The sequence below is a fragment of the Poecilia reticulata genome, chromosome 12 (assembly GCF_904066995.2).
Source record: "Poecilia reticulata chromosome 12, P_reticulata-male-v2, whole genome shotgun sequence".
NCBI lineage: Eukaryota > Metazoa > Chordata > Actinopteri > Cyprinodontiformes > Poeciliidae > Poecilia > Poecilia reticulata.
Genome location: NC_088841.1, coordinates 20,893,678 through 20,920,631, shown reverse-complemented (window position 1 = coordinate 20,920,631; position 26,954 = coordinate 20,893,678). Strand labels below are relative to the sequence as shown.

The 26,954-nt window shown below is 37.7% G+C and overlaps 2 protein-coding genes across 6 annotated transcripts; both read right to left on the bottom strand.

The window, feature by feature from the left end:
* Positions 1–372: 372 nt before the first annotated feature.
* On the bottom strand, positions 373–16,970 carry LOC103461188 (cystatin-C-like). 5 transcript variants are annotated; one of them, XM_081613621.1, is made up of 5 exons: positions 16,602–16,970; positions 2,848–3,008; positions 912–1,063; positions 726–827; positions 373–636 (listed from the first exon to the last, which is right to left on the bottom strand). In XM_081613621.1, exons 2-5 carry the CDS (start codon positions 2,933–2,935, stop codon positions 541–543), a joined length of 438 nt encoding a protein of 145 aa, XP_081469747.1. In that variant the 5' UTR covers positions 2,936–3,008; positions 16,602–16,970; the 3' UTR covers positions 373–540. The 5 variants fall into 5 exon arrangements, with proteins under 5 accessions (XP_081469747.1, XP_081469745.1, XP_081469744.1 ...); XM_081613619.1 differs by having other exon boundaries at positions 2,848–3,005; XM_081613618.1 differs by lacking the exon at positions 16,602–16,970 and adding an exon at positions 3,110–3,203 and having other exon boundaries at positions 2,848–3,005.
* Positions 16,971–19,755: 2,785 nt separating this feature from the next.
* Positions 19,756–25,131, bottom strand: LOC145554162 (cystatin-like). Its single transcript, XM_081613623.1, has 5 exons — positions 24,960–25,131; positions 24,704–24,854; positions 21,964–22,115; positions 21,778–21,879; positions 19,756–21,687 (listed from the first exon to the last, which is right to left on the bottom strand). Exons 2-5 carry the CDS (start codon positions 24,789–24,791, stop codon positions 21,601–21,603), a joined length of 429 nt encoding a protein of 142 aa, XP_081469749.1. The 5' UTR covers positions 24,792–24,854; positions 24,960–25,131; the 3' UTR covers positions 19,756–21,600.
* Between the last annotated feature and the right edge of the window lie 1,823 nt (positions 25,132–26,954).

The window sequence follows — 26,954 nt, the reverse complement described above, 5'->3', positions numbered from 1 at the left end:
GAATCATCCATTATTCTTCTTGTTTGAAACCAAAGTTACAGTTGTTCATTCTTACAAGAAAAAACATTATCAATATAAGTATTTTGCTTTAGGTCTTGTTCAGTTACTCAATTTGATAAGAATTTCTTATTTAAAACTTTCTTCTATTGAAATAAGGAATAGTCTAAACTATTTCTAAAAATCTGCTGACTGGAAACTTACTTCATTTTATCATGAAGCCTGCTGTTCCTTTTAAATGGCTTGGCACCTCTCTCTCTCTCTCTCTCTCTCTCTCTCTCTCTCTCTCTCTCTCTCTCTGCCTGACTATGATTTCTAATGATTAAATTAAAAAAGAAATGGAATTTAAAAGTAAAACTTGCATGAGACAAAACAGACTCAACCTCACTGATTTTATTGAAGCTTAATTTTACTCTTTGGTCTAGATGCTACTTTGTGTAATTAATTTTAAAGGTAACTTAATGTATTGTTACTGATAACCCAAAATCTCCAGCATAGAAATAATGAGATGATCTTTGGTTTTCTTGACACTGTGAAAAATAATTAAACCTTCTGTGCAACTTTGTTGCATGTCTTTGTGTTCAGCTCATGTTTGTTGTTGTGGGGGAAGACAGTCACAAAAAACTGGCACTTTACTTGCTGTGAAAGAGAAAACGTCAATAAGTGTTGAATGAAAACTGAAACTTTTCTTAATGGTTTCATAAAGAACAGAAGGTGAAAAGATTTACCCGTCTGTCTAAATCGCAGCTTTTAATGTCAAGGTTTTGCATCTTAAGACATTTGGTTTTTCCGAGGATTGCATCGATTTTAAAGTTGATCATATTGGTTACCTGCAGAAAGAACCAGATAAAACAGTGAATAGAAATATGTTTTGATAGAGTACATTAATTTGTTTTAAGAAAGATCAGTCCAACCTGGGATTTAGCACTGGTAACTGAGACCAGCTTGAACAACTTCTTCTTCCTTGGATTTTTGTTGAACATCTCCAGAGCATATTCAGCTGCCGTCTGAACATCTTTTGACTCAGGACTTCTTTCAGACCAACCCCCTAAAAGATGCACTTTTTCTGTAAGGCACAATTATATACACTGTAACATACAGCATATCGGTAAAAATGTAAACAATAATCACATAATAGAGACAAAAACTGTCGAGCTTGAATCAGTTTGTAGAAAAGAAAGGGCAAGACAGAGTCTCATCATTCTGCCCATTTTGACCAGCAGTGCAGTGGTTTTATCTCACATCACAGAACCTTTTACACAATGAAATAGGAAACTTAAAACGGTCACCTTACAGCAGGACAACAACCACAAACAAACCATCAGAGCTACAGGAGAATTGTAACTTCCTAGTGGAGTGTTTTAATTGGATCCTGTGAGTATTTTTCCAGTTACTTTACCATTTTATTCATGTTGTGAACTCTGTCATGCTTGTAACTGGTGTTGACATGATTACCGTATTTTCCGCACTATAAGGTGCACTTAAAAACCTTCAATTTCCTCAAAAGCCCACAGTGCGCCTTATAATAACGGTGCGTCTTATATATGGACCAATACTGTCAGAACACTGGTTTGTTAATAAAGCCAGGGGGGAAGAGAGACAGAGACCGCGGCGGCAGCGTGTCGGTTGGTCTGTGTTACCCAGAAAGCAGTTGGGCACAATATCACAACACCAAAACCGTGAGTGAAACAACGACTGGGGCAGCCTACTATATAAAGTACTCGGGGACCATTTCTTTACAAATGTGGATGTGTAATAATAGAGTATGGAATAAATTGGCAATCTAAACTGAACAGTCTATTCTATGTGCCTTATAGTGCGGAAAATACAGTATTTCTAAGTCACACATTTCTTGTGACTTCCACCTTCTTAAAGATGGAAGGTCTTGTTTGTACTGCCAGCCAGCAGCTCTTGCATGTTCCATCCCCATCCAGTCCAAAACAATTTCTCGTGTCTAATAGCAATGTGAAGAACTGGGTGTTGATCACACCCAACTTTGTACTTTTTATTCAGCTTCTTTGTTTCAAAGTTCTGATCTGAACTTTGGAACAAAGAAGCAAACAAGGCTTTTCTTCAAGCTTTATTTTGGATTTGAATTTCAGTAACTGCACAAATTAACGTCACCACATATATGATTTCATTAAAGTAAAATCCCAAATCAATTAAGACATGGTAAGGTATTAGACTACAAAAAAGGAATCTTTTTTACATCCAATTTAAAGTCCTGCTACTGAACAGCACTATTTTCTTTTTTTTCCAAACTAACGTCTCCACTGCCAAAATACACAACACTCTGACAACGATGAATTCATCTGGCTGAAGCAAAACTTCTGACTCACAGTACCCGACCATACTGCAGTGAGGAGTCATCAGCTGTGGAATAATTCCACAAACACATAACTTATTTGACCATGAAGTCTGCAAGCCACACAGTTATAGAACAACATGTCCTTTCATTTTGCAGAATCAGATTATTGTGTTTAAATTCATACCATTTACTTAGATTCTCTATGATCACTAAGGGGTTTCACAGACTGATGGAAACAAACTAGCTTCTTTGTTATCTAATATGTTTTTTCTTTTTGAAAAAAACAAAACAAACATGATTCAATATTTTAGCTCTTACATTTGACGATGTGTCAGAATGTTTACATGAAACCACAAAGTTACACTTTGATGTTGTTTGATTTGTTTCCTGACTGTTGGCCATGATTTTATGTTCATGGCTGAACAGTTGAAACTCATCAAACTCTAAACTTAGTTTGGATATGTTTACATTTTAACCACTATATTGTGTTACATAATTAAACATGTCTATTCAGGACACATTGCATTCATATTTTTACTTACCGATTTCAATGACTTTCTCCACAGGCCCAGTTGCCAAACACAGGTTGAAGACTGACAGACAGATCAGGAAGGACAATGGCAGAGACATATTTGCTTTCCAACAACTTGTCAGCTACAGACGTTCCCAAGAACTTTTCAAGATACTGAAAAGTCCAGGTCTACTTTATAGGAACAAAACATAAAAAAGAAACTATTAAATACAACAGAACAGAAGAAAAAGAGTTAAATATTGATTACTAACTGTTAAAAGTCCACCACCAACCTTATAGATGTCACTTCAGCTGGAGGAAAATGGATCAGAGGAAGAGGGAAACAGCTACTGTGTTCTCTGAGTGAATGTGTGTTTGTGTGTGTGTCAGCATTCAGGCTTTTATGTTCAACCAGTCAGTGAAGACCACACCCACCTACTGCCTGGGAGTGACGCCATGCATGCTTGGGTTAGGGCTCCATCAGGAGCCTTGGTGAACATTGGAGGCAAACTGCAGAATGGGTGTCTGGTGATGTCTCCCAGCTGCAGTTATTCAGGAAACTTCATGTTGGATATGTGGGCATGTTGTCTGTTAGTGCCACGTCTGTAGGGGCACGCCTACAATTAGCTTTAATGTTGAGCAAAAACCTGTTGCTGTACACAGTGAGTCAATGGAGGAAAACTGATCCACATAGTAATTCAAAAAACTTAGTTTTTAGCTCTCAAACGGTGGATTGGTGTGGCGTCTGCCACACCAGATTGGTGAAAGCTACCGATCTGTTGTTGGTTGAGAGAGCTCACTGCACAAAAATACGAAATTTTACCAAGTATTTTTGGTCTAGTTTGCAGTGCAAATATCTTAGCACACTATAACTAAAAAAAAACTAACTTAAAAGTAACTTTTTAGCAAGATGCAGAGGCTTGTTTTTTTCTTCCTAATAATAATAATTCACTAATATTGACGAAAAAGTACTTAATCCAAATTATTTTATTTATAACAAGATATTTTTCCCATGTTATGAGCAATGAGTACTGTCCTAAAGCACAAGGTCATGGAGACAAGCGGCAAAAACGCATTTCCTGTAAGTAGGAAATCTGTTTTTGCCATTAGTCTCTACAACTTTGTTTACACAGCTATGGCCAATGACTTTTTAATGTCAATCTTTCGTTAAAAAAAAACTTCATGACTGATAGTGATCCATTGTTTTCTTTTTAGTGTTTTATGTTGATCACAGTTTGCTAAAATCTATTTGCTTTATGAAAATTGACTACTGGTTTTCAGTTAGTTCAAGATTAGGGGATGTAAAATTTAGTAACCCTATAAGAGAGGATATTCTTGCATTTTCTTTTCTGGTCAATAGATTTCCTAGATGCACCCAAGAAATCTGAACCGGAAATTTTAGACAAAAAATAAATGTATTAACTCTAAAGAGCAAACAAATTTGTCTTAACTTCTCTCTAGGACAAAGTAATGGACATTTTCCAATCTATTGGCAGTGCAAATCTTGCAAATCAGTTCATCAAAGTCCACCTTTGGGACACAAATGTACCTTTTGCAAGTTGAGAACACATTTGCAGGGTGTGGGTTGTTTGGCTCAAAGATCAAGAATTGACATGTTGCGGAATCTTGATGAAACGCTGGGAAACCATCTAAAATATTTTTGGGTTTTGTAGTAGAATAAAACTTTTAATGGGAGTTATGTTTTGGTAAGTTAATATATAGCATCTATGAATGCAAAGCTGTAATAATTAATATCCATAATAAAATCAAGGAGAATATTACCAAAAATAGACAAAGTGGATGAAACAAAAGCTACATTTGCCTTACCTTGTTTAACTCTAAGTATATCAATTATTGTAGAATATTTTGTATTTTATTCAATTTTAAAGCTATGTTTAGAAAGACAGTCACATTTTTCTTAAATCACCAAGTTCCATTTCTTGTGGTCAGGTTGCTCAGTATCTGAACTTGGAGCTACCCATCTTGGATCAGTTTCTGCTCAAACTCAGAGAGGAGGAAAACAGAGAGATTCAAAGGGTCATCAACAAGTAAGTGGGCGATTTTATTCACAAAAAGGATTTTATGTTGCCAATGGGATAATATGTTGAAAAATACTTAAGTTTGCAAGTGCTGTAGCGACACTGCGTTAACATTTTCAGTACATCTGTCACAGATGTGCTTACAGATGCAGTAACACTTGTTGGCCTCTTGGTGGAGCCAGACATCATTTTAACTTGCATGTTTTTTGATTCTCTTGATTTTCACTGATAACTTTCGTGGATTTGTGTTTGTGTCAGGTACCAACACCAGCACAGACTGCTGTCCCATATGCTGAGCTTTAAGATGTCCCCTCACATAGAGACCAGCGTCTGACCACTTCTGAACTCAGAAGAAAAGACGAAAAAGTATCTCTGAGGAACTAAAAACATCGGAAAACATTTTCATTTTTGTAACATTTGGATTATGAAAAAGAATTAGGGGAAAAAACAGCATAAAGAAACACATATGATGTTCCTACAGATAGAACTATATTTATAGTTATTTTCCATAAACTTCAGTTTTTTTAAAGAAATACTGCAAAGTATTCAGTTATAAATTTTGATGCCAATGTTTATTTACTTAATTAAAAAAGTGACAAATAAAACCTTTGAGTTGTTATTTCTGTAAGTTTATGTACACACTGCATTCCACTAATTTATATCTGAATTGGTTAGCATTTATCAGAGAACAAATTAAGATTATGTGCCATGAAAATCTCATGAAAGATCTGTGTGGAATTTAGAAAGTTTCTCATCGGGGTCACGTGATGCAGTTATCCTGAGCGGACGCTTGTCGCTGGGCTCCCACTCCTCTCGAGCCAATTTGGATTATTCTTCTATCCTTATCTAAACTGACAAGTTGTAGGCTTATTTTATAGCAACCCGACACCATGCCCAACCTTAAAACAGCTAAATCTTCCGCTTATAAACCAACTGAAGAGCCAACAAGGAAGAATACGCTAACTAGCAAAGAAGCTACCCAGGTAGCTCAGCAGCACGAGGTGCTAGCTAGTGGCTCTGACACTCTAGCCGCAGATATTTCCCAATCTGTTACTGAGAAGATTTCGGCTCTGATTGACATGAAGTTTAAGGAGATTTCCACCACTTTGGGTAACATCTCTGCTAAAATAGAAGCCAATACGGAACGCATCACGGTAGCAGAGCACCGCATCTCAGAAGTGGAGGACGACATGTCGACGGTGGGACCTAGGCTGAAGGAGCTGGAGTCGAAAGTACGCTCTCTGACGGAGAAATGTACCGATTTGGAGGGACGGAGCCGTAGGGATAATATCCTGATCTACAACCTCAAAGAAGACACGGAAGGTCGACAACCAGTCTCATTTTTTGAGAGATGGCTCCCTACTCTTCTCGGCTTGGAGACTAAGCGGGGCGTCATTAAGATCGACCGGGCTCATCGGAGTCTTGGACCGCCGAGACCTGACCGGCCGCGTGCTGTGATTATTAAGCTACATCACTCCAGAGATACTTCCAGGATCCTGACAGCTGCAAGGAAGCAGGCTCCGCTCACATACGAAGGCCAAACGGTCTTCATCAGACAGGATATGACTGCTGCTGTCAAGGAGATGCGCCGTGCGTTTAACGGGGTGTGTGAACTTCTTATCAAGAAGGAGGTGAGATTCTCCATGCGATATCCGGCTGTCCTGTCTTTTACGCACGAAGGGAAAACCCGTTCGTTTCGATCACCCAAGGATGCACTTGCTTTCCTGGACGAAATGAACTGAGACCATCCTATGGCTTGGTTGAATACACGCGTTGGTCCCTTGCCTGGGGGCTGATGCTCTGCTTTTTCTTTCCTTTTCTCTTCGGTGCAGAATTCTGTTGTTAAGGTATGTGGCTAATTCTTGGACAGATGTTCTACAACTCGGATTTTGTTTACCTTGTGCCTCACATGGATGGACAAGATTTATTATGAAACATGCTGGTTGCTGGGATTTATCACCAACACGTTAAATTGTTGTGGCTCGGGATGGGGTGGGGGGAGCTTAGCTTTAGGGAGGATGTCTGATCTTCTTTTCTCGGCGGCGACTCTTCTCGGGCTCAGGTGCCCCGGTTTTCATTTTGTTGCTACGGTTGGCGGTCTAGAACCGCACAGGGGAAACGGGGGCGGCGGGTGGGGGTTGTTGGGGCCATCGTTTGGGGATGGCCGTTTTTTCGTTCATGTGTTTTTTNTTCTTCTCCTTATTGTTTATGCCAACGTACAACGTAAGTTACCTGTTTTTCATGTCAGAAAACTACCGTTTTTTTCAATTACTTTTCATAAATTCATGGAGGTATACTGTTATTGTAACACTCTCTCACAGATGATAAAACTATCGTCAACTTTATTATGAGTGATCTCAAAATAGTCTCCCTTAATGTTAAGGGAATAAATAATGTGATAAAAAGACAAAAGATCCTAACATTCTTGAAAAAGGAAAACACAAAAATAGCACTATTGTCAGAAACCCACTTAACTGACAATGAGCACCTTAAACTGAGGAGGAATTGGGTGGGCCAGGTGTTTTACTCATCACAAACTCTAAGAGTAGAGGAGTTGCCATATTAATTCACCGGAGTCTTCCCTTTACTTTGGAGAAAACTATGAGCGACAATGATGGTCGATATGTTCTTATCTCAGGTTATCTTTCTGGAGAACACATCCTAATAGGTTGCATATATGGCCCAAATATATATGAGGCCACTTTCTTCCCAAAACTGCTGTCGGACATTGCTTCAGTACACACACCGTACATAGTAGTGGGGGGGGGATTTTAATTGTATTCACGACCCAGACGTTGACCAGTCTCCTCCTAGGTCTACTACAACTTCAAGAAAAAGTCTGAGATTACAAGAGTTTTGCCAAGACTTAGAACTGTATGACACCTGGAGAGTCACTAACCCTAGAGAGAGAGATTATACTTTTTTTATCAACCCCATCAAACGTTCTCTCGGATTGATTTCTTCTTATCTTCAAGAATGGTTTTGGATCGAGTTAGAAACTGTTCAATCAGAACATGTACAATCTCTGATCACTCTCCTGTTATTTTATGTATTAACCCCCCTTATGCTGATCCTGCTTCTCGCCACTGGAGGATGAATCCCTCTTTACTGAGCTACCCATCTTTTGTTGACTACATTACAGAGCAATGGAATTTCTTCATGGATACTAATAAGACCCCAGATATCAACCCTTCGTTACTCTGGGAGACAGCTAAAGCTTTTATTAGGGGATGTGTCATTTCATATACCACAGCTCAGAAAAAAGCTGCCATCAAAGAACAATTACACTTAGAAAGAATAGTACAACAAACAGAGTTGCAATTTAAAAATACACCCTCTAGAGCACTGTCTAAGAAACTAGAAGCAGCTCGCTCAGCTTTAAATCAATTACTAACAAAACAAGCAGAATCAACCATTTTCTTTGCTAAACACATATTATACCAGTCAGGGAACAAACCGGGTCGGCTACTAGCAAGGCTAACAAAAGGCAGAATGGAAGCAAACACAATTTCATCACTACAAGACAACAACCAGGACAGACATCATAAAACGACAGACATTAATAGGGTTATGAGGGAATTCTATCAAAAACTTTATTCATCTGAATGCAGTTCATCCGATGTTAAAATAACGGAATTCTTAAGTGGCGCGGCTCTACCTCGCCTGACAGATGAACAACAAGAACTCTTAGGTGCTCCAATCTCTCAGATAGAAGTCAGAGAAGCCATCGCCTCCCTTAAGGGTGGAAAAGCTCCCGGACCCGACGGTTTCTGTCCAGAATTCTATAAGAAATTAAGCCACCTGGTGGTAGGACCACTTACTGACATGTTTATGCACTCGTTTGAGTGCGGAAGTTTGCCACCAACTTCCGCACTCAAACATGGCAAACATGTTTGCCATCAACATGTTTGCCATGTTGATGGCAAACATCAACCTCATCCTCAAAAAAGATAAACCACCAGACATCTGTGGCTCATATAGACCTATTAGCCTTATCGGGGTAGATAGTAAGCTGCTCTCTAAATTACTTGCAACGAGACTGGAGAAGCTGCTGATTTTCTTAATAAACCCAGATCAGACTGGATTCATACAGAATCGCTTCTCCTTCATAAATATGAGGAGATTACTTAATGTAATTCAGTACGCAAGCCAAATGAACTGTAGAGCTTTTTCTGTATCTTTAGATGCTGAAAAGGCATTTGACAGGATTGAATGGAAGTACCTGTTCAATGTTTTGGAGAGATTCGGGATAGGGGGTGATTTTCTGAAATGGATCAAGATACTTTACAGTTCCCCATCAGCCTGTGTCATGACTAATGGTGTTCAATCTCCATCTTTCAGAATACACAGGGGAACTCGACAGGGTTGTCCTCTATCCCCGCTTCTGTTCGCTCTTGCACTGGAGCCCCTAGCAGTGGTTATTAGGTCACAACAAAATGTGCATGGTGTGATGATTGATGGTAAAATCCATAAATAGCGTTATATGCAGACGATATTCTGTTATTTGTAACAAAACCTGACATCTCAATACCAGCTATCTTATCCACTATTTATGAGTTTGGTTCCTTTTCAGGGTATAAAATCAATTTTGATAAATCAGAAGCAATGCCATTAGGTATTGCTACTGTGCAGGACCTACCCTCTAGGTGTTCTCTGAGATGTTCCCAACATGGCTTCACTTACCTGGGAATTAAGGTGTCCCCTAACCTGTCAGAACTATGGAAGCTTAATTTCTCTCCAATAGTTAGTAAAATAAGAAGGGACTTAGAAAGGTGGCATGACCTTCCCTTATCATTTATGGGGTGTATAAGTTTAATTAAAATGAACATTTTTCCACGGCTTTTATATCCCCTCCAAATGTTACCTCTTTGGCTATCCAAAAAAGTCACTACGGATATAGAGAGAGCATTCTCCAGATTCAGTTGGCATGGCAAGAGACCTCGACAGAAAATCAAGGTTTTACAGCTTCCTGTTGACAGAGGTGGCTTGGCTTTGCCAAACATCTGCTATTACAACTGGGCTTGCCATGCTCGTTATCTGTGGGAGTGGTTACAGGCTCATCTTAACTCAAACTCTTGCCTTGATTCGTGGGCTTCTCAGCCTGCTTCTTTGTGGAGCCTCACCACTGGAGATAGGAAGAAGTTATCAAGAGATATTAAACATAATCCAATTATTTACAACACAATTAGAGTGTGGCAGAGGATTTGGAACCACGCAGGAGGTGGCCTCTGCTCCTCACTCCTGACACCTCTCATAAGAAACCAGGACTTTATCCCAGGCCTTAAGCCCAACATTTTTGACCTGTGGCATAGCAGAGGAGTGAGAGTGATCGGAGATCTGTTTACAGAGAATGTACTTATGACATTTCAACAATTACAGTTAAAATTTGGTATTCCTAAAGAAGACTTTTTTGGTTTTCTTCAAATTCGCCATTTCATTGGTTCTTTGGGGCTCTCCCCTTCTGGCTTGGTCACACACAATGAGATTGAGAAATTCCTTGTTGACCGGAAAAAACTTAGGCATTTTATTTCTGCTTTCTATGCAGTGCTTTACTCTCTCACCCCAGGTGGTGCTGGGGACATTGCGCGGAAATGGGAGGAAGACCTTGATACAGTATACATTGAGGATGACTGGCAAGAAGCCATTAATGTAGTTAATTCAACTTTTATATGTAATACGCTCGGAGAGACACAGTATAAAATTTTACATCGCTTACATATAACACCGTTTATACTGAATAAGATGGATCGGCAGCTTTCTCCCCTATGTACCAAATGTGGAAGAGAGGTTGGAACATACTACCATTATTTCTGGCAATGCAAACTGATTAAAAGATTCTGGGATGCAATTTCTAAAGAGCTGAGTGACGTGTTTCATGTAAAGATCAGATGTGATCCAGGTCTGTTTCTTCTTGGCCTCCCTTCAAATCAGTCACTCTGACACAATCACACTTCAAGCTTTGTGACAAATTATTGCTTCTGGGTAGAAGATGCATTTTAATTAATTGGATTAAGGATAAGCCACCAACTGTCACACAGTGGTACAGAGAAATATTTAGGGTCCTCCCTCATGAAAGGATTAGTGCAGTTCTTAAGGGTAATGAAAAACATTTCCTTGATATGTGGTCTCCTGTGCTTAGCTATCTACCTAAAGAGTTGACGCAACTTGTGATGAGAGGTCAGAATCCTATGAAGTGGAAGGTTTCACCAGGTCTTAACTAAAGGACACCCTCCCTTTGTATCATTAGGCATTTTTCTTTTCCTTTTTCTTACCTCCCGGCTAGCTATGTTTATGTTATCAGGCTTTAAACATGTCTATTGGATACATGATATTACATAAATGTAACATTGTACGATGGCTTCCCCTTTTGTTTTTTGTTTTTTTGTTGTTGTTTGTTTTTTTTTTTTTTTGTTTCGTTTTTCTTGTTTTTGTTTCTCTTTGCACACCGATGTAAGGTTATAAGCAGTACACTGTATGATCTATTGTTTTTACTTGTGAAAACATAAAACTAATAAAAATGTTTTGGAAAAAAAAAAAGAAAGTTTCTCATCTCTGTGGGATAAAATAAAATGATTTATTTGATGTATTATGTATTTGTGTTTCACAGGTTTGGGGGCCTTTAAAGTCAAACTGTAAAACAGCTAGAGTAAGTAAATGTTGAAATGAGGAAAACATTGTCAATGTAAGACTGTAAGGCACAAAATGTCACAAATCTGTGTGGTTTTTTTTATAATGAAACATTTGCTGATTTGGATTTGCTAAAAGTATTTTTACCTCCACAATGCCTTAACATTTTCATAGAGACTGCAGCACTTCCTTCTGTCCACATAGTTAATCTTACCCTTTCAAAAGTATTAACATCTGTGGAACATTTACAGGTTTAATCACATTCAAGTAACAAATTTCACTGTGACGATGGGAGTTTAAGCAATTTATTCCAAAATGGCAACAGTGGAAAGATAAAGTGGAAAGAAAGCAGATATGGTCTTCAAGAACTTTTAAAATAGAAATCTGCAAAGTATCCATTGAGCTGAGCTGTTTAGCAACAAAGAGAAACAATTTTAACACTTCCTGCCCCGACAGCCTCCTGTTATGAAACAGTGAGGATACATTTCCCCTAACTTTGTAGCCAATATGAATTATATTTAGCAGTGTTGTAGTCAAGACCACCTAATCTGAGACCAAGACCAAGACCAGAGTGTATTGAGACTGAGACAAGACCAAGACATTTAGGATCCGAGACGAAGTCAAGACTAAGACTGAAGGAAGTTGAGACCAACTCAAGACCAAGTCCTGGATCTTCTTCAGCTGCAGAGTTCTTTGTCCATCTCAATTTTGACTAAAATCTGCCTGGAGGATCCAACCAAAGGTTCCTCTTTTGCTTTCACCTTTTATAGAGTTTCTTCACCCTATAGATACACTTGCATTAGCTGGCACTGTTGTTAAGCTTGTTTTATTATCTGTCTGCTTGGATAGATCATCTCATATCCATCAATGTCTTAGAGACATTATGACCTGATGTCTGTGTTCATATCCTGGTGTTGCTCAAATGTCACCCTAAACTCTTTACCTGCACAGTTTTTTCTTCTAACAGTTTGAGTTGCAACAATGTGTTTCCAAATCATCAAACTCTGAGGTGTTGGTCGTCTCTGCTCTCCTTTTAGTTCCTCTTTCCTCTGATCCTTCACCTGCTATCTACCTCCAACACATCAGTGATCTTTGATTGCAGTTACACATTTTACATCATTTCAAGTCCATTATCAAAATCACATCTATAACCTATTTAGCTTTTGATTTAGCAGTCATTTATAATGTTATGATAATCATGCCTTATTAGTTACTCTTATTATAATTATAATGTCAGTGATTATATGTGCTCTTCTGAAAAGAAAACAGGAATCATCCATTATTCTTCTTGTTTGAAACCAGTTCATTCTTACAAGTACAAACATTATATAAGTATTTTGCTCTGAGTTTTATTCAGTTACTGAATTTGTTTAGACTTCATTCTTTAAAACTTTCTTGTGTTGAAGTAAGGAATAGTCTAAACTATTTCTTTATATCTTCAGGCTGGAAACTTACTTCCTTTTATCATGAGCCTGCTGTTCCTGTTTCACTGCTTGGCACCTCTCTCTCTCTCTCTCTCTCTCTCTCTCTCTCTCTCTCTCTCTCTCTCTCTCTCTCTGTCTCTGTCTCTGTCTCTTTGCCTGACTATGATTTCTAATGATTAAATACAAAAGGAAATACAATTTAAAAGTAAAGCTTGCATGAGACAAAACAAATACATAATCTCACTGATTTTATTGAAGTTTGATTTTACTCTTGGGTCTAGATTAGCGGTTCTCAACGTGGGCGGTACCGCCCCCCAGGGGGCGTTCAGAGGACGGCAGGGGGCGCTGGCGAACATTTTTACAAAAATGGATGCCGCTGGGATGTCTTTGGGGGGCGTTTGGTCAAAGGTAAAATTTACACCTTATATGCACAACAATACCAGTTTAGACTTTGAGCAACTTGGTAAAACTGTTTTGTGTAACAATAAATCATGCTTGGCTGGAACTGTATCGATGGCAGCTCTTCTTCTATTCAGTGTTTGTAGCTTGTTGGTGCAGCTCCGCTCCTGCTAGCTTCACCGTATTGTCCCTTTCACCGGTGTTACACCGGCTAATGACGTTGCTGTGATTCACTTTGTCTTGTCTTTTGGCAGTTCTGTGATCATGTCAAAGCAGCAACTTATATTAAAAAGTGTTTTATTTCCGTTTGAAAGTTGCCCGCCTCCATGGAAGGACAACAGAAAATCGCTCTTATAAACATGTAATTACTAAAATCATGATACCCCAATACACTTTGTATCCCTCTGAAAAATGAACGTATTTAAATAAAGAAATCCCTCCACAGTTGATGCCATGATAGAGGGCGTTCATTTTATAGCGTTAACACCGGTGCTGTAAGTGGTCCGGTATGAAACGGGTGTGATCGAACAACACAGCACTTTTAAATTTCAATAATCAGAATACCGAAATTGTTTCCGTTGTTTAAAAAGGTTTATGTCAGTCTGCCTTTTCCCCATCGATACGCTCTGTAGCTCTGCCATGTGGATGAAGTTTTATGGATGATACTCTGATGTCCCATTCTCCTGAAGGCAGCACAGAGCTGCGTCACCAGAAACCGACAGAAACACTGAAGAGAAGAAGAGCTATGATGATTAATGTAGTTACAGTTCTAGGGACCTGGATGAAGGCTAGGGGGGCGCTGGCCCAAAAAAGGTTGAGAAACACTGATCTAAATGCTACTTTGTGTAATTAATTTTAAAGGTAACTTAATGTATTGTTACTGATAGCCTAACATCTCCAGCATTGAAATAATGGGATGATCTTTGGTTTTCTTGACACTGTGTAAAAGAATTAAACCTTCTATGCAACTTTGCTGCATGTCTTTGTGTTCAGCTCATGTTTGTTGTTGCGGGGGTTCAAAGTCACAAAAAACTGGCACTTTACTTGCTGTGAAAGAGAAAACGACAATAAGTGTTGAAGGAAAATTGAAACTTTTCTTAATGGTTACATGAAGAACAGAGAGTGAAAAGATTTACCTCTTTGTCCAAATCGCAGCTTTTAATGTCAAGGTTTTGCGTCTTAAGACATTTGGTTCTTCCAAGGATTGCGATGATTTCAAAGTTGATCATATTGGTTACCTGTAGAAAGAACCAGATAAAACAGTGAATAGAAATATGTTTTGATTGGGGACATTAATTTGTTTCAAGAAAGATCAGTCCAACCTGTGATTTAGCACTGGTAACTGAGACAAGCTTGAACAACTCCTTGTCCTGAGAATCTTTGTTGTACATCTCCACACCATGTTCTGCCGCCTTCAGAACCTCTTTTGACTCAGGACTTCTTTCAGACCAACCCCCTAAAAGATGCACTTTTTCTGTAAGACACAAGTATATACACTGTAACATACAACATATCGGTAAAAATGTAAGCAAAGATCACAGAATAGAGACAAAAACTGTCGAGCTTGAATCAGTTTGTAGGGCTAAAGAAAGGGCAAGAAAGAGTCTCATCATTCTGCCCATTTTGACCAGCAGTGCAGTGGTTTTATCTCACATCACAGAACCATTGAGTCTACTTAAAGATGGAAGGTCTTGTTTGTTCTACCAGTTAGCAGCTCTTGCATGTTCCATCCCCATCCAGTCCAAAACAAATTCTCGTGTCTAATAGCAATGTGAAGAACTGGGTATTGATCCAGAAAGGACAAGACAGAGTCTCATCATTCTGCCCATTTTGTCCAGCATTGCAGTGGTTTTATCTCACATCACAGATCCTCTTTTACACAATGAAATAGGAAACTTAAAACGGTCACCTTACAGCAGGACAACAGACCATCAGAGCTACAGGAGAATTGTAACTTCCTAGTGGAATGTTTTGATTGGATCTTGTGAGTATTTTTCCAGTTCCTTTACCACTTTATTCATGTTGTTAACTCTGTCATGCTTGTAACTGGTGTTGACATGATTATTTCAAATTCACACAATTCTTGTTACTTCCACCTTCTTAAAGATGGAAGGTCTTGTTTGTACTGCCAGCCAGCAGCTCTTGCATGTTCCATCCCCATCCAGTCCAAAACAATTTCTCGTGTCTAATAGCAATGTGAAGAACTGGGTGTTGATCACACCCAACTTTGTACTTTTTATCCAGCCTCTTTGCTGATCAGAACTTTGGAACAAAGAGGCAAAAAAGGCTTTTCTTCAAGCTTTATTTTTAATTTGAATTTCATTAACTGCACAAATTAATGTCACCACATATATGATTTCATTAAAGTAAAATCTCAAATGAATTACGACACAATAAGGTATTAGATTACAAAAAAATATCCTTCTAACATCCAATTTAAAGACCTGCTAAGTAGCAGCACTATCTTCTTTTTTTATCTAAAACTTATGTTTCCTCTGCCAAATAACACTCTGACAATGATGAATTCATCTGATTTGTAGCTGAAGCAAAACATCTGACTTGTACTCAATAATATTGCATTTAGGAGTCATCAGCTGTGGAATAAATCCACAAACACACAACTTATTTGACCATGAAGTCTGCAAGCCTCACAGTTTTAGAACAATATCTCCGTTCTAATTTGAAGAATCAGATTATTGTGTTCAAATTTATAGACAATTTTGTTACCTTTCTTACCATTTACTTAGATTCTCTGTGATCACTAAGTGGTTTCACAGGCCGATGGAAAAAAACTAGCTTCTTTGTTATCAAATACAGTTTGTTCTTCTTTTAAAAAGGAAAGAAGAAACCACAAAGTTACACTTTGATGTTGTTTGATTTGTTTCCTGACTGTTGGCCATGATTTTATATTCATGGCTGAACAGTTGAAACTCATCAAACTCTAAACGTAGTTTGGATATGTTTACATTTTAATCACTATATTGTGTTACATAATTAAACATGTCTATTCAGGACACATTGCATTCATATCTCTACTTACTGGCTTTAATGAGTTCCTCTTCAGGCCCAGTTGCCAAACACAGGTTGAAGACTGACAGACATATCAGGAAGGACAATGGCAGAGACATATTTGCTTTCCAACAACTTGTCAGTTACAGACGTTCCCAAGCAAGATACTGAAAAGTTCAGCTCTATTTTATAGGAACAAAACATAAAGAAAGAAACTATTAAATACAACAGAACAGAAGAAAAAGAGTTAAATATTAATTACTAACTGTTAAAAGTCCACCACCAACCTTATAGATGTCACTTCAGCTGTGGGAAATGGATCAGAGGAAGAGGGAAACAGCTACTGTGTTCTCTGAGTGAATGTGTGTTTGTGTGTGTGTCAGCATTCAGGCTTTTATGTTCAACCAGTCAGTGAAGACCACACCCACCTACTGCCTGGGAGTGACGCCATGCATGCTTGTAAGCCATCAGGAGCCTTGGTGAACATTGGAGGCAAACTGCAGAATGGGTGTCTGGTGATGTCTCCCTGCTGCAGTTATTCAGGAAACTTCATGTTGGATATGTGGCCATGTTGTCTGTTAGTGCCACGTCTGTAGGGGCACGCCTACAATTAGCTTGAGGAAAAACCTGTTGCTGTACACAGTGAGTCAATGGAGGAAAACTGATCCACATAGTAATTCAAAGAACCTAGTTTTTACCTCTTAAACCGTGGATTGGTGTGGCGTCTGCAGTGATGTGAAAGCTACCGGTCTGTTGTGGTTGAGGGAGAGGTCACTGCAAAAATACAAAATTTTACCAAGTATTTGTTGTCTAGTTTCTAGTGCAAATATATTAACATACTAGAAGTAAAACAAAACTAACATAAAAGTAACTTTTTAGCAAAATACAGAGGCTTGGTTTTTCTTCCTAATAATAATAATAATAATAATAATTCACTAATATTGACAAAAAAGTACTTATTCCAGATTATTTTACTTATAACAAGATATTTTTCCCATGTTATGAGCAATGAGTACTGTCCGAAAGCACAAGGTCATGGAGACAAGCGGCAAAATCATATTTCCTGTGAGTAGGAAATCTGTTTTTGCCATTAGTCTCTACAGCTTTGTTTACACAGCTATGGCCAATGACTTTTTAATGTCAATCTTTTGTTTAAAAAAAAACTTCCTTCATGACTGATAGTGATCCATTGTTTTCTTTTCAGTGTTTTATGTTGATCACAGTTTGCTAAAATCTATTTGCTTTATGAAAATTGACTACTGGTTGTCAGTTAGTTCAAGATTAGGGGATGACAAATTTAGTAACTCTATAAGAGAAGATATTCTTGCATTTTCTTTTCTGGTCACTAGATTTCCTAGATGTTCCAAAAAATAGTTCATCAAAGTCCACATTTGGGGCACAGATATACCTTTTGCAAAAGAAGTTGAGACTGCTGTCCCATATGCTGAGCTTTAAGATGTCCCTTCACATAGAGACCAGCGTCTGACCACTTCTGAACTCAGAGAAAGGAAGAAAAAGTATCTCTGATGAACTGAAAACGTCTGAAAACATTTTCAGCATAAAGAAACACATATGATGTTCCTACAGATGGAACTATATTTGTAGTTATTTTCCATAAACTTCAGTTTTCTTAAAGAAAAACTGCGAAGTATTCAGTCATAAATTTTGATGCCAATGTTTATTTTCTTAATTAAAAAAGTGACAAATAAAAGCTTTGAGTTGTTATTTCTGTAAGTTTATGTACACACTGCATTCCACTAATTTATATCTGAATTGGTTAGCATTTATCAGAGAACAAATGAAGATTATGTGCCATAAAAATCTCATGAAAGATCTGTGTGGAATTTAGAAAGTTTCTCATCTCTGTGGGATAAAATAAAATGATTTATTTGATGTATTATGTATTTGTGTTTCACAAGCTTGGGGGCCTTTAAAAGTCAAACTGTAAAACAGCTAGAGTAAGTAAATGTTGAAATGAGGAAAACATTGTCAATGCAAGACTGTTATGCACAAATTGTCACAAATCTATGTGGGGGGTTTTTATACTGAAACATTTGCTGATTTGGATTTGTTAAAAGTATTTTTATCTCCACAATGCCTTAACATTTTCATAGAGACTGCAGCACTTCCTTCTGTCCACATAGTTAATATTGCCCTTTCAAAAGTATTAACATCTGTGGAACATTTACAGGTTTAATCACATTCAAGTAACAAATTTCACTGTGATGATGGGAGTTTAAGCAATTTATTCCAAAGTGGCAACAGTGGAAAGATAAAGTGGAAAGAAAGCAGATATGGTCTTCAAGAACTTTTAAAATAGAAATCTGAAAAGTATCCATTGAGCTGAGCTGTTTAGCAACAAAGAGAAACAATTTTAAAACTTCCTGCCCCGACAACCTCCTGTTGTGAAACAGTGAGGATAAATTTTCCCTAACGTTGTAGCCAATATGAATTATATTTAGCAGTGTTGTAGTCAAGACCACCTAATCTGAGACCAAGACCAGAGTGTATTGAGACTGAGACAAGACCAAGACATTTAGTGTCCGAGACGAAGTCAAGACTAAGACTGAAGGAAGTTGAGACCAACTCAAGACCAAGACCGGCACCCCGTGCTACATGACACGAAAAAATGTAAAATATTATCAAAATTACTTCTTAAACTGATCTAAAAGATTCACATTCCCATAAAATCACCTAGATAGTATACACTTAGAGCTGAAATAAATTTAAGGCGCACACCGTGACTGTTTTCACCCTCTTTCCCGCTACATGAAGCCAGGCAGCACACGGTGCGATAATGTCTGCCACCAAGAGAGGTGGCGAAAACAATCAAAGAGCAATGCTCATGCTCTGCATGCTCTTTCGTCCTTGTGTTTTATTTATTTGCTAATTAAATTAATATCAATGTAATTAAATAAAATAATGATAGCTACTGCAGTGTACGCAGAGCATTACAAGAAAAAAGAAAGGCTCTAGTGAGGTTCCAGGCCGATCTTCTTAGTGAAGAGCTGTTCAGAAGAATCGGACTGTTCCTTTAAGTCACATCACTATATTGCAGACTTTGGACACAGTGTTGTCCCATATATGCGACACGGCAGTCATCAATTCCGCACAATAGTTCAGCACAGTGGGTGACAACTTTTTTTCACCACGAATCACAACTGTGAACCTATACAAATATTTTAGACTGTTGTTGTTGGTGCACCCCCTCCACCGCCTTCTCTCTCTACTTTTCCTTCTGAGAGGGTGAGACATGCTCCCAGCTCTCCATCTAATGAGTAAATTGAGTTTCCTAAATCTGCTGGGTATTACATATAGTTTGGAGTTAAAGCAGTCTATGAAATGTTTTCCACCTTTTTCTCTCCAGAATCAGGCATCATACCTATTTTACAACCAACAAAGAACTTTGAGGTGACACATTAATTGAATGTCCACAACATCTTTTAGATTTTTCTTTATGCTGAATATTTATTAGTAAGACAATTTTGTGAGGGTCAGTACAGTTTAATGCAGTAGCAGAAATAATCAACTCAGAAAAATCAATCATCCTATCTAACCTATCTTTCCCTAATGCTGACACTGAGAACTAAAAATCGGTGGATGTCATATGGAATTTCGAACCCCAGAACCAGCCTGACAATGAAGAACGTGTTCCAGCAGGAGGAGTCTCACAGCGCTGATTGATGAGGGCAGGCGTCCATGCAGGTCTGATGAGTTTCGTTTCTGCATGGATGTGAGGTCACACAGGCCTTGGCTGCTGGCAGAAAGAGGACTGATGTAGAGCTGCAGGTCTAGGATCTTAAGGTGACTTTCTGTAGCGGTCCTCAGCTTCTTGTCTTCCAGATCTGAAGCCCCCTTCACCTTGTTTCAAGATCTTTCTGGTCCGCTGAGATGTAGGCGAGCTGACCACACGGAAGGAAGGACATAGTTCCTCTTCTTTGCCTTTGTAATTTGTCTTTGCCTTTGTCTTTGGGGTCTGAACTCACATGATGACAGAAGTGCAATTTAAGTGCAATTTAACGCCACATGTTGTGGGGCTGATGGGTTGGTCCCCATGCACAGGACAGTCTTTGGCTCTCTGTGGCCCCAGATCTTCTTCAGCTGCAGAGTTCTTTGTCCATCTCAATTTTGGCTAAAATCTGCCTGGAGGATCCAACCAAAGGTTCCTCTTTTGCTTTCACCTTTTATAGAGTTTCTCCACTCTATAGATACACTTGCATTAGCTGGCACTGTTGTTAAGCTTGTTTTATTATCTGTCTGCTTGGATAGATCATCTCATATCCATCAATGTCTTAGAGACATTATGACCTGATGTCTGTGTTCATGTCCTGGTGTTGCTCAAATGTCACCCTAAACTCTTTACCTGTACAGTTTTTTCTTCTAACAGTTTGAGTTGCAACAATGTGTTTCCAAATCATCAAACTCTGAGGTGTTGGTCGTCTCTGCTCTCCTTTTAGTTCCTCTTTCCTCTGATCCTTCACCTGCTATCTACCTCCAACACATCAGTGATCTTTGATTGCAGTTACACATTTTACATCATTTCAAGTTCATTATCAAAATCACATCTAAAACTTATTTAGCTTTGATTTAGCAGTCATTTATAATGTTATGATAATCATGCCTTATTAGTTACTCTTATAATTATAATGTGAGTAATTATATGTGTTCTTCTGAAAAGAAAACAGGAATCATCCATTATTCTTATTATTGAGACCAAAGTTAGTTTTTCATTCTTACAAGAAAAAACATTATCAATATAAGTATTTTGCTCTGAGTTTTATTCAGTTACTCAATTTGTTTAGACTTCATTCTTTAAAACTTTCTTGTGTTGAAGTAAGGAATAGTCTAAACTATTTCTATAAATCTGCTGACTGGAAACTTACTTCATTTTATCATGAAGCCTGCTGTTCCTTTTTAATGGCTTGGCACCTCTCTCTCTCTCTCTCTCTCTCTCTCTCTCTCTCTCTCTCTCTCTCTCTCTCTCTCTCTCTCTCTCTCTCTCTCTCTCTCTCTCTCTCTCTCTCTCTCTCTCTCTCTCTGCCTGACTATGATTTCTAATGATTAAATTAAAAAGGAAATAGATTTTAAAAGTAAAGCTTGCATGAGACAAAACAAACACAACCTCACTGATTTTATTGAAGTTTGATTTTACTCTTGGGTCTAGATGCTACTTTGTGTAATTAATTTCAAAGGTAACTTTATGTATTGTTACTGATGATCTGATAACCATGGAAATAATGGGATGATCTTTGGTTATCTTGATACTGTAAAAAATAATTAAACCTTCTATGTAACTTTGTTGCATGTCTTGGTGTTCAGCTCATGTTTCTTGGTGAGGGTGTTCCAACTCACAAAAAACTGGCACTTTACTTGCTGTGAAAGAAAAGACGACAATAAGTGTTGAATGAAAATTGAAACTTTTTCTTAATGGTCACATAAAGAACAGAGGGTGAAAAGATTTACCTCTTTGTCCAGATCGCAGCTTTTAATGTCAAGGTTTTGCGTCTTAAGACATTTGGTTTTTCCGAGGATTGCGTTGATTTCAAAGTCGATCATATTGGATATCTGTAGAAAGTACCAGATAAAACAGTGAATAGAAATATGTTTTGATTGGGTACACTTATTTGTTTGAAGAAAGATCAGTCCAACCTTTGATTTAGCACTGGTAACTGAGACCAGCTTGAACAACTCCTTGTCCTGTGAATCTTTGTTGTACATCTCCACACCATATTCAGCCGCCTTCAGAACATCTTTTGACTCAGGACTTCTTTCAGACCAACCCCCTACAGGATACACTTTTTCTGTAAGACAGGTATATACACTGTAACATACAGCATATCGGTAAAAATGTAAACAATAATCACATAATAGAGACAAAAACTGTCGAGCTTGAATCAGTTTGTAGAAAAGAAAGGGCAAGACAGAGTCTCATCATTCTGCCCATTTTGACCAGCATTGCAGTGGTTTTATCTCGCATCACAGAACCTTTTACACAATGAAATAGGAAACTTAAAACGGTCACCTTACAGCACGACAAAAACCACAAACGAACCATCAGAGCTACAGGAGAATTGTAACTTCCTAGTGGAGTGTTTTGATTGAATCCTGTGAGTATTTTTCCACTTACTTTACCATTTTATTCATGTTGTGAACTCTGTCATGCATACCATACCATACCAACTTTATTTATAAAGCACTTTAAAAACAACCACAGCTGATACAAAGTGCTGTACATTAAAACAAAACATAACAATAATTTTAAAAAAAACTCTTACAGCATGTAACGGGTGCTGACATGATTATTTCAAATTCACACAATTCTTGTTACTTCCACATTATAAAGATGGAAGGTCTTGTTTGTACTGCCAGTTAGCAGCTCTTGCATGTTCCATCCCCATCCAGTCTAAAACAAATTCTCGTGTCTAATAGCAATGTGAAGAACTGGCTGTTGATCCAGAAAGGACAAGAGTCTCATCATTCTGCCCATTTTGACCAGCATTGCAGTGGTTTTATCTCACATCACAGAACCATTGAGTCTACTTAAAGATGGAAGGTCTTGTTTGTTCTACCAGTTAGCAGCTCTTGCATGTTCCATCCCCATCCAGTCCAAAACAAATTCTCGTGTCTAATAGCAATGTGAAGAACTGGCTGTTGATCCAGAAAGGACAAGAGTCTCATCATTCTGCCCATTTTGACCAGCATTGCAGTGGTTTTATCTCACGTCACAGATCCTCTTTTACACAATGAAATAGGAAACTTAAAACGGTCACCTTACAGCAGGACAACAGACCATCAGAGCTACAGGAGAATTGTAACTTCCTAGTGGAATGTTTTGATTGGATCATGTGAGTATTTTTCCAGTTCCTTTACCACTTTATTTGTTAGAGATTTTTTGGTATTATCATTTTGTTGTTACTTTAGTTCATATTCAGTCTAATGTTAGTTAGTTTAAAATGTTCTCTTCTTTAGTGTGTGTATTAACTGACCTGGGGGTCACAGTTGCCTGTTCATCTTCAGGTGAAACAGTTTGCCCGATATTTGAACCGGGCTCAGGCCATAAATCAGATATCGCATCTGGAACTGGGTTGCTAGTTGTTTAGGTAAATTGTTTTACGACCTTTGCTGTGTTTAGGTAAAATGTTTTACGACCTTTGCTGTTTTTTCTCTGCTGTCTATCTTGCCTATCCTCCCTCTTTGAATTTTGAAAATAAAAGACAAGCTCTACCCAAAGATCTTCAGAACGCTCTGTGAACAGCTCTGAGAGGCAGTTGATAGAGTCTTCTCCTTTGCAAGGCTTTGTCATAAAATTCATATGCGTTGTCTGTGGTTCTTTTATGTAGGTTCAAGGAAAGTACCTATCATTATTCATGTTGTTAACTCTGTCATGCTTGTAACTGGTGTTGACATGATTATTTCAAATTCACACAATTCTTGTTACTTCCACCTTATAAAGATGGAAGGACTTGTTTGTACTGCCAGCCAGCAGCTCTTGCATGTTCCATCCCCATCCAGTCCAAAACAATTTCTCGTGTCTAATGGCAATGTGAAGAACTGGGTGTTGATCACACCCAACTTTGTACTTTTTATCCAGCCTCTTTGCTGATCAGAACTTTGGAACAAAGAGGCAAAAAAGGCTTTTCTTCAAGCTTTATTTTTAATTTGAATTTCATTAACTGCAGAAATTAATGTCACCACATATATGATTTCATTAAAGTAAAATCTCAAAAGAATTATGACACAATAAGGTATTAGATTACAAAAAAAAATGTCCTTCTAACATGCAATTTAAAGACCTGCTAAGTAGCAGCACTATCTTTTATTTTTATCCAAAACTTATGTTTCCTCTGCCAAATAACACTCTGACAATGATGAATTCATCTGACTTGTAGCTGAACCAAAACGTCTGACTTGTACTCAATAATATTGCATTTAGGAGTCATCAGCTGTGGAATAAATCCACAAACACACAACTTATTTGACCATAAAGTCTGCAAGCCTCACAGTTTTAGAACAATATCTCCGTTCTAATTTGAAGAATCAGATTATTGTGTTCAAATTTATAGACAATTTTGTTACCTTTCTTACCATTTACTTAGATTCTCTGTGATCACTAAGTGGTTTCACAGGCCGATGGAAACAAACTAGCTTCTTTGTTATCTAATACAGTTTGTTCTTCTTTTAAAAAGGAAAGAAGAAACCACAAAGTTACACTTTGATGTTGTTTGATTTGTTTCCTGACTGTTGGCCATGATTTTATATTCATGGCTGAACAGTTGAAACTCATCAAACTCTAAACTTAGTTTGGATATGTTTACATTTTAATCACTATGTTATGTTACATAATTAAACATGTCTATTCAGGACACATTGCATTCATATTTTTACTTACCGATTTCAATGCCTTTCTTCACAGGCCCAGTTGCCAAACACAGGTTGAAGACTGACAGACATATCAGGAAGGACAATGGCAGAGACATATTTGCTTTCCAACAACTTGTCAGTTACAGACGTTCCCAAGCAAGATACTGAAAAGTCCAGGTCTATTTTATAGGAACAAAACATAAAGAAAGAAACTATTAAATACAACAGAACAGAAGAAAAAGAGTTAAATATTAATTACTAACTGTTAAAAGTCCACCACCAACCTTATAGATGTCACTTCAGCTGTGGGAAATGGATCAGAGGAAGAGGGAAACAGCTACTGTGTTCTCTGAGGGAATGTGTGTTTGTGTGTGTGTCAGCATTCAGGCTTTTATGTTCAACCAGTCAGTGAAGACCACACCCACCTACTGCCTGGGAGTGACGCCATGCATGCTTGTAAGCCATCAGGAGCCTTGGTGAACATTGGAGGCAAACTGGTGTCTGGTGATGTCTCCCTGCTGCAGTTATTCAGGAAACTTCATGTTGGATATGTGGGCATGTTGTCTGTTAGTGCCACGTCTGTAGGGGCACGCCTACAATTAGCTTTTATTGTTGAGCAAAAACCTGTTGCTGTACACAGTGAGTCAATGGAGGAAAACTGATCCACATAGTAATTCAAAGAACCTAGTTTTTACCTCTTAAACCGTGGATTGGTGTGGCGTCTGCAGTGATGTGAAAGCTACCGGTCTGTTGTGGTTGAGGGAGAGGTCACTGCAAAAATACAAAATTTTACCAAGTATTTTTTGTCTAGTTTCTAGTGCAAATATATTAACATACTAGAAGTAAAACAAAACTAACTTAAAAGTAACTTTTTAGCAAAATACAGAGGCTTGTTTTTTCTTCCTAATAATAATAATAATAATTCAGTAATATTGACAAAAAAATACTTATTCCAGATTATTTTACTTATAACAAGATATTTTTCCCATGTTATGAGCAATGAGTACTGTCCGAAAGCACAAGGTCATGGAGACAAGCGGCAAAATCATATTTCCTGTGAGTAGGAAATCTGTTTTTGCCATTAGTCTCTACAGCTTTGTTTACACAGCTATGGCCAATGACTTTTTAATGTCAATCTTTTGTTTAAAAAAAAACTTCCTTCATGACTGATAGTGATCCATTGTTTTCTTTTCAGTGTTTTATGTTGATCACAGTTTGCTAAAATCTATTTGCTTTATGAAAATTGACTACTGGTTGTCAGTTAGTTCAAGATTAGGGGATGTCAAATTTAGTAACTCTATAAGAGAGGATATTCTTGCATTTTCTTTTCTGGTCACTAGATTTCCTAGATGTTCCAAAAAATAGTTCATCAAAGTCCACATTTGGGGCACAGATATACCTTTTGCAAAAGAAGTTGAGACTGCTGTCCCATATGCTGAGCTTTAAGATGTCCCTTCACATAGAGACCAGCGTCTGACCACTTCTGAACTCAGAGAAAGGAAGAAAAAGTATCTCTGATGAACTAAAAACGTCTGAAAACATTTTCAGCATAAAGAAACACATATGATGTTCCTACAGATGGAACTATATTTGTAGTTATTTTCCATAAACTTCAGTTTTTTTTAAAGAAAAACTACAAAGTATTCAGTCATAAATTTTGATGCCAATGTTTATTTTCTTAATTAAAAAAGTGACAAATAAAAGCTTTGAGTTGTTATTTCTGTAAGTTTATGTACACACTGCATTCCACTAATTTATATCTGAATTGGTTAGCATTTATCAGAGAACAAATGAAGATTATGTGCCATAAAAATCTCATGAAAGATCTGTGTGGAATTTAGAAAGTTTCTCATCTCTGTGGGATAAAATAAAATGATTTATTTGATGTATTATGTATTTGTGTTTCACAAGCTTGGGGGCCTTTAAAAGTCAAACTGTAAAACAGCTAGAGTAAGTAAATGTTGAAATGAGGAAAACATTGTCAATGCAAGACTGTTAGGCACAAATTGTCACAAATCTATGTGGGGTTTATTTTTATACTGAAACATTTGCTGATTTGGATTTGTTAAAAGTATTTTTATCTCGACAATGCCTTAACATTTTCATAGAGACTGCAGCACTACATAGTTAATCTTACCCTTTCAAAAGTATTAACATCTGTGGAACATTTACAGGTTTAATCACATTCAAGTAACAAATTTCACTGTGACGATGGGAGTTTAAGCAATTTATTCCAAAGGGCAACAGTGGAAAGATAAAGTGGAAAGAAAGCAGATATG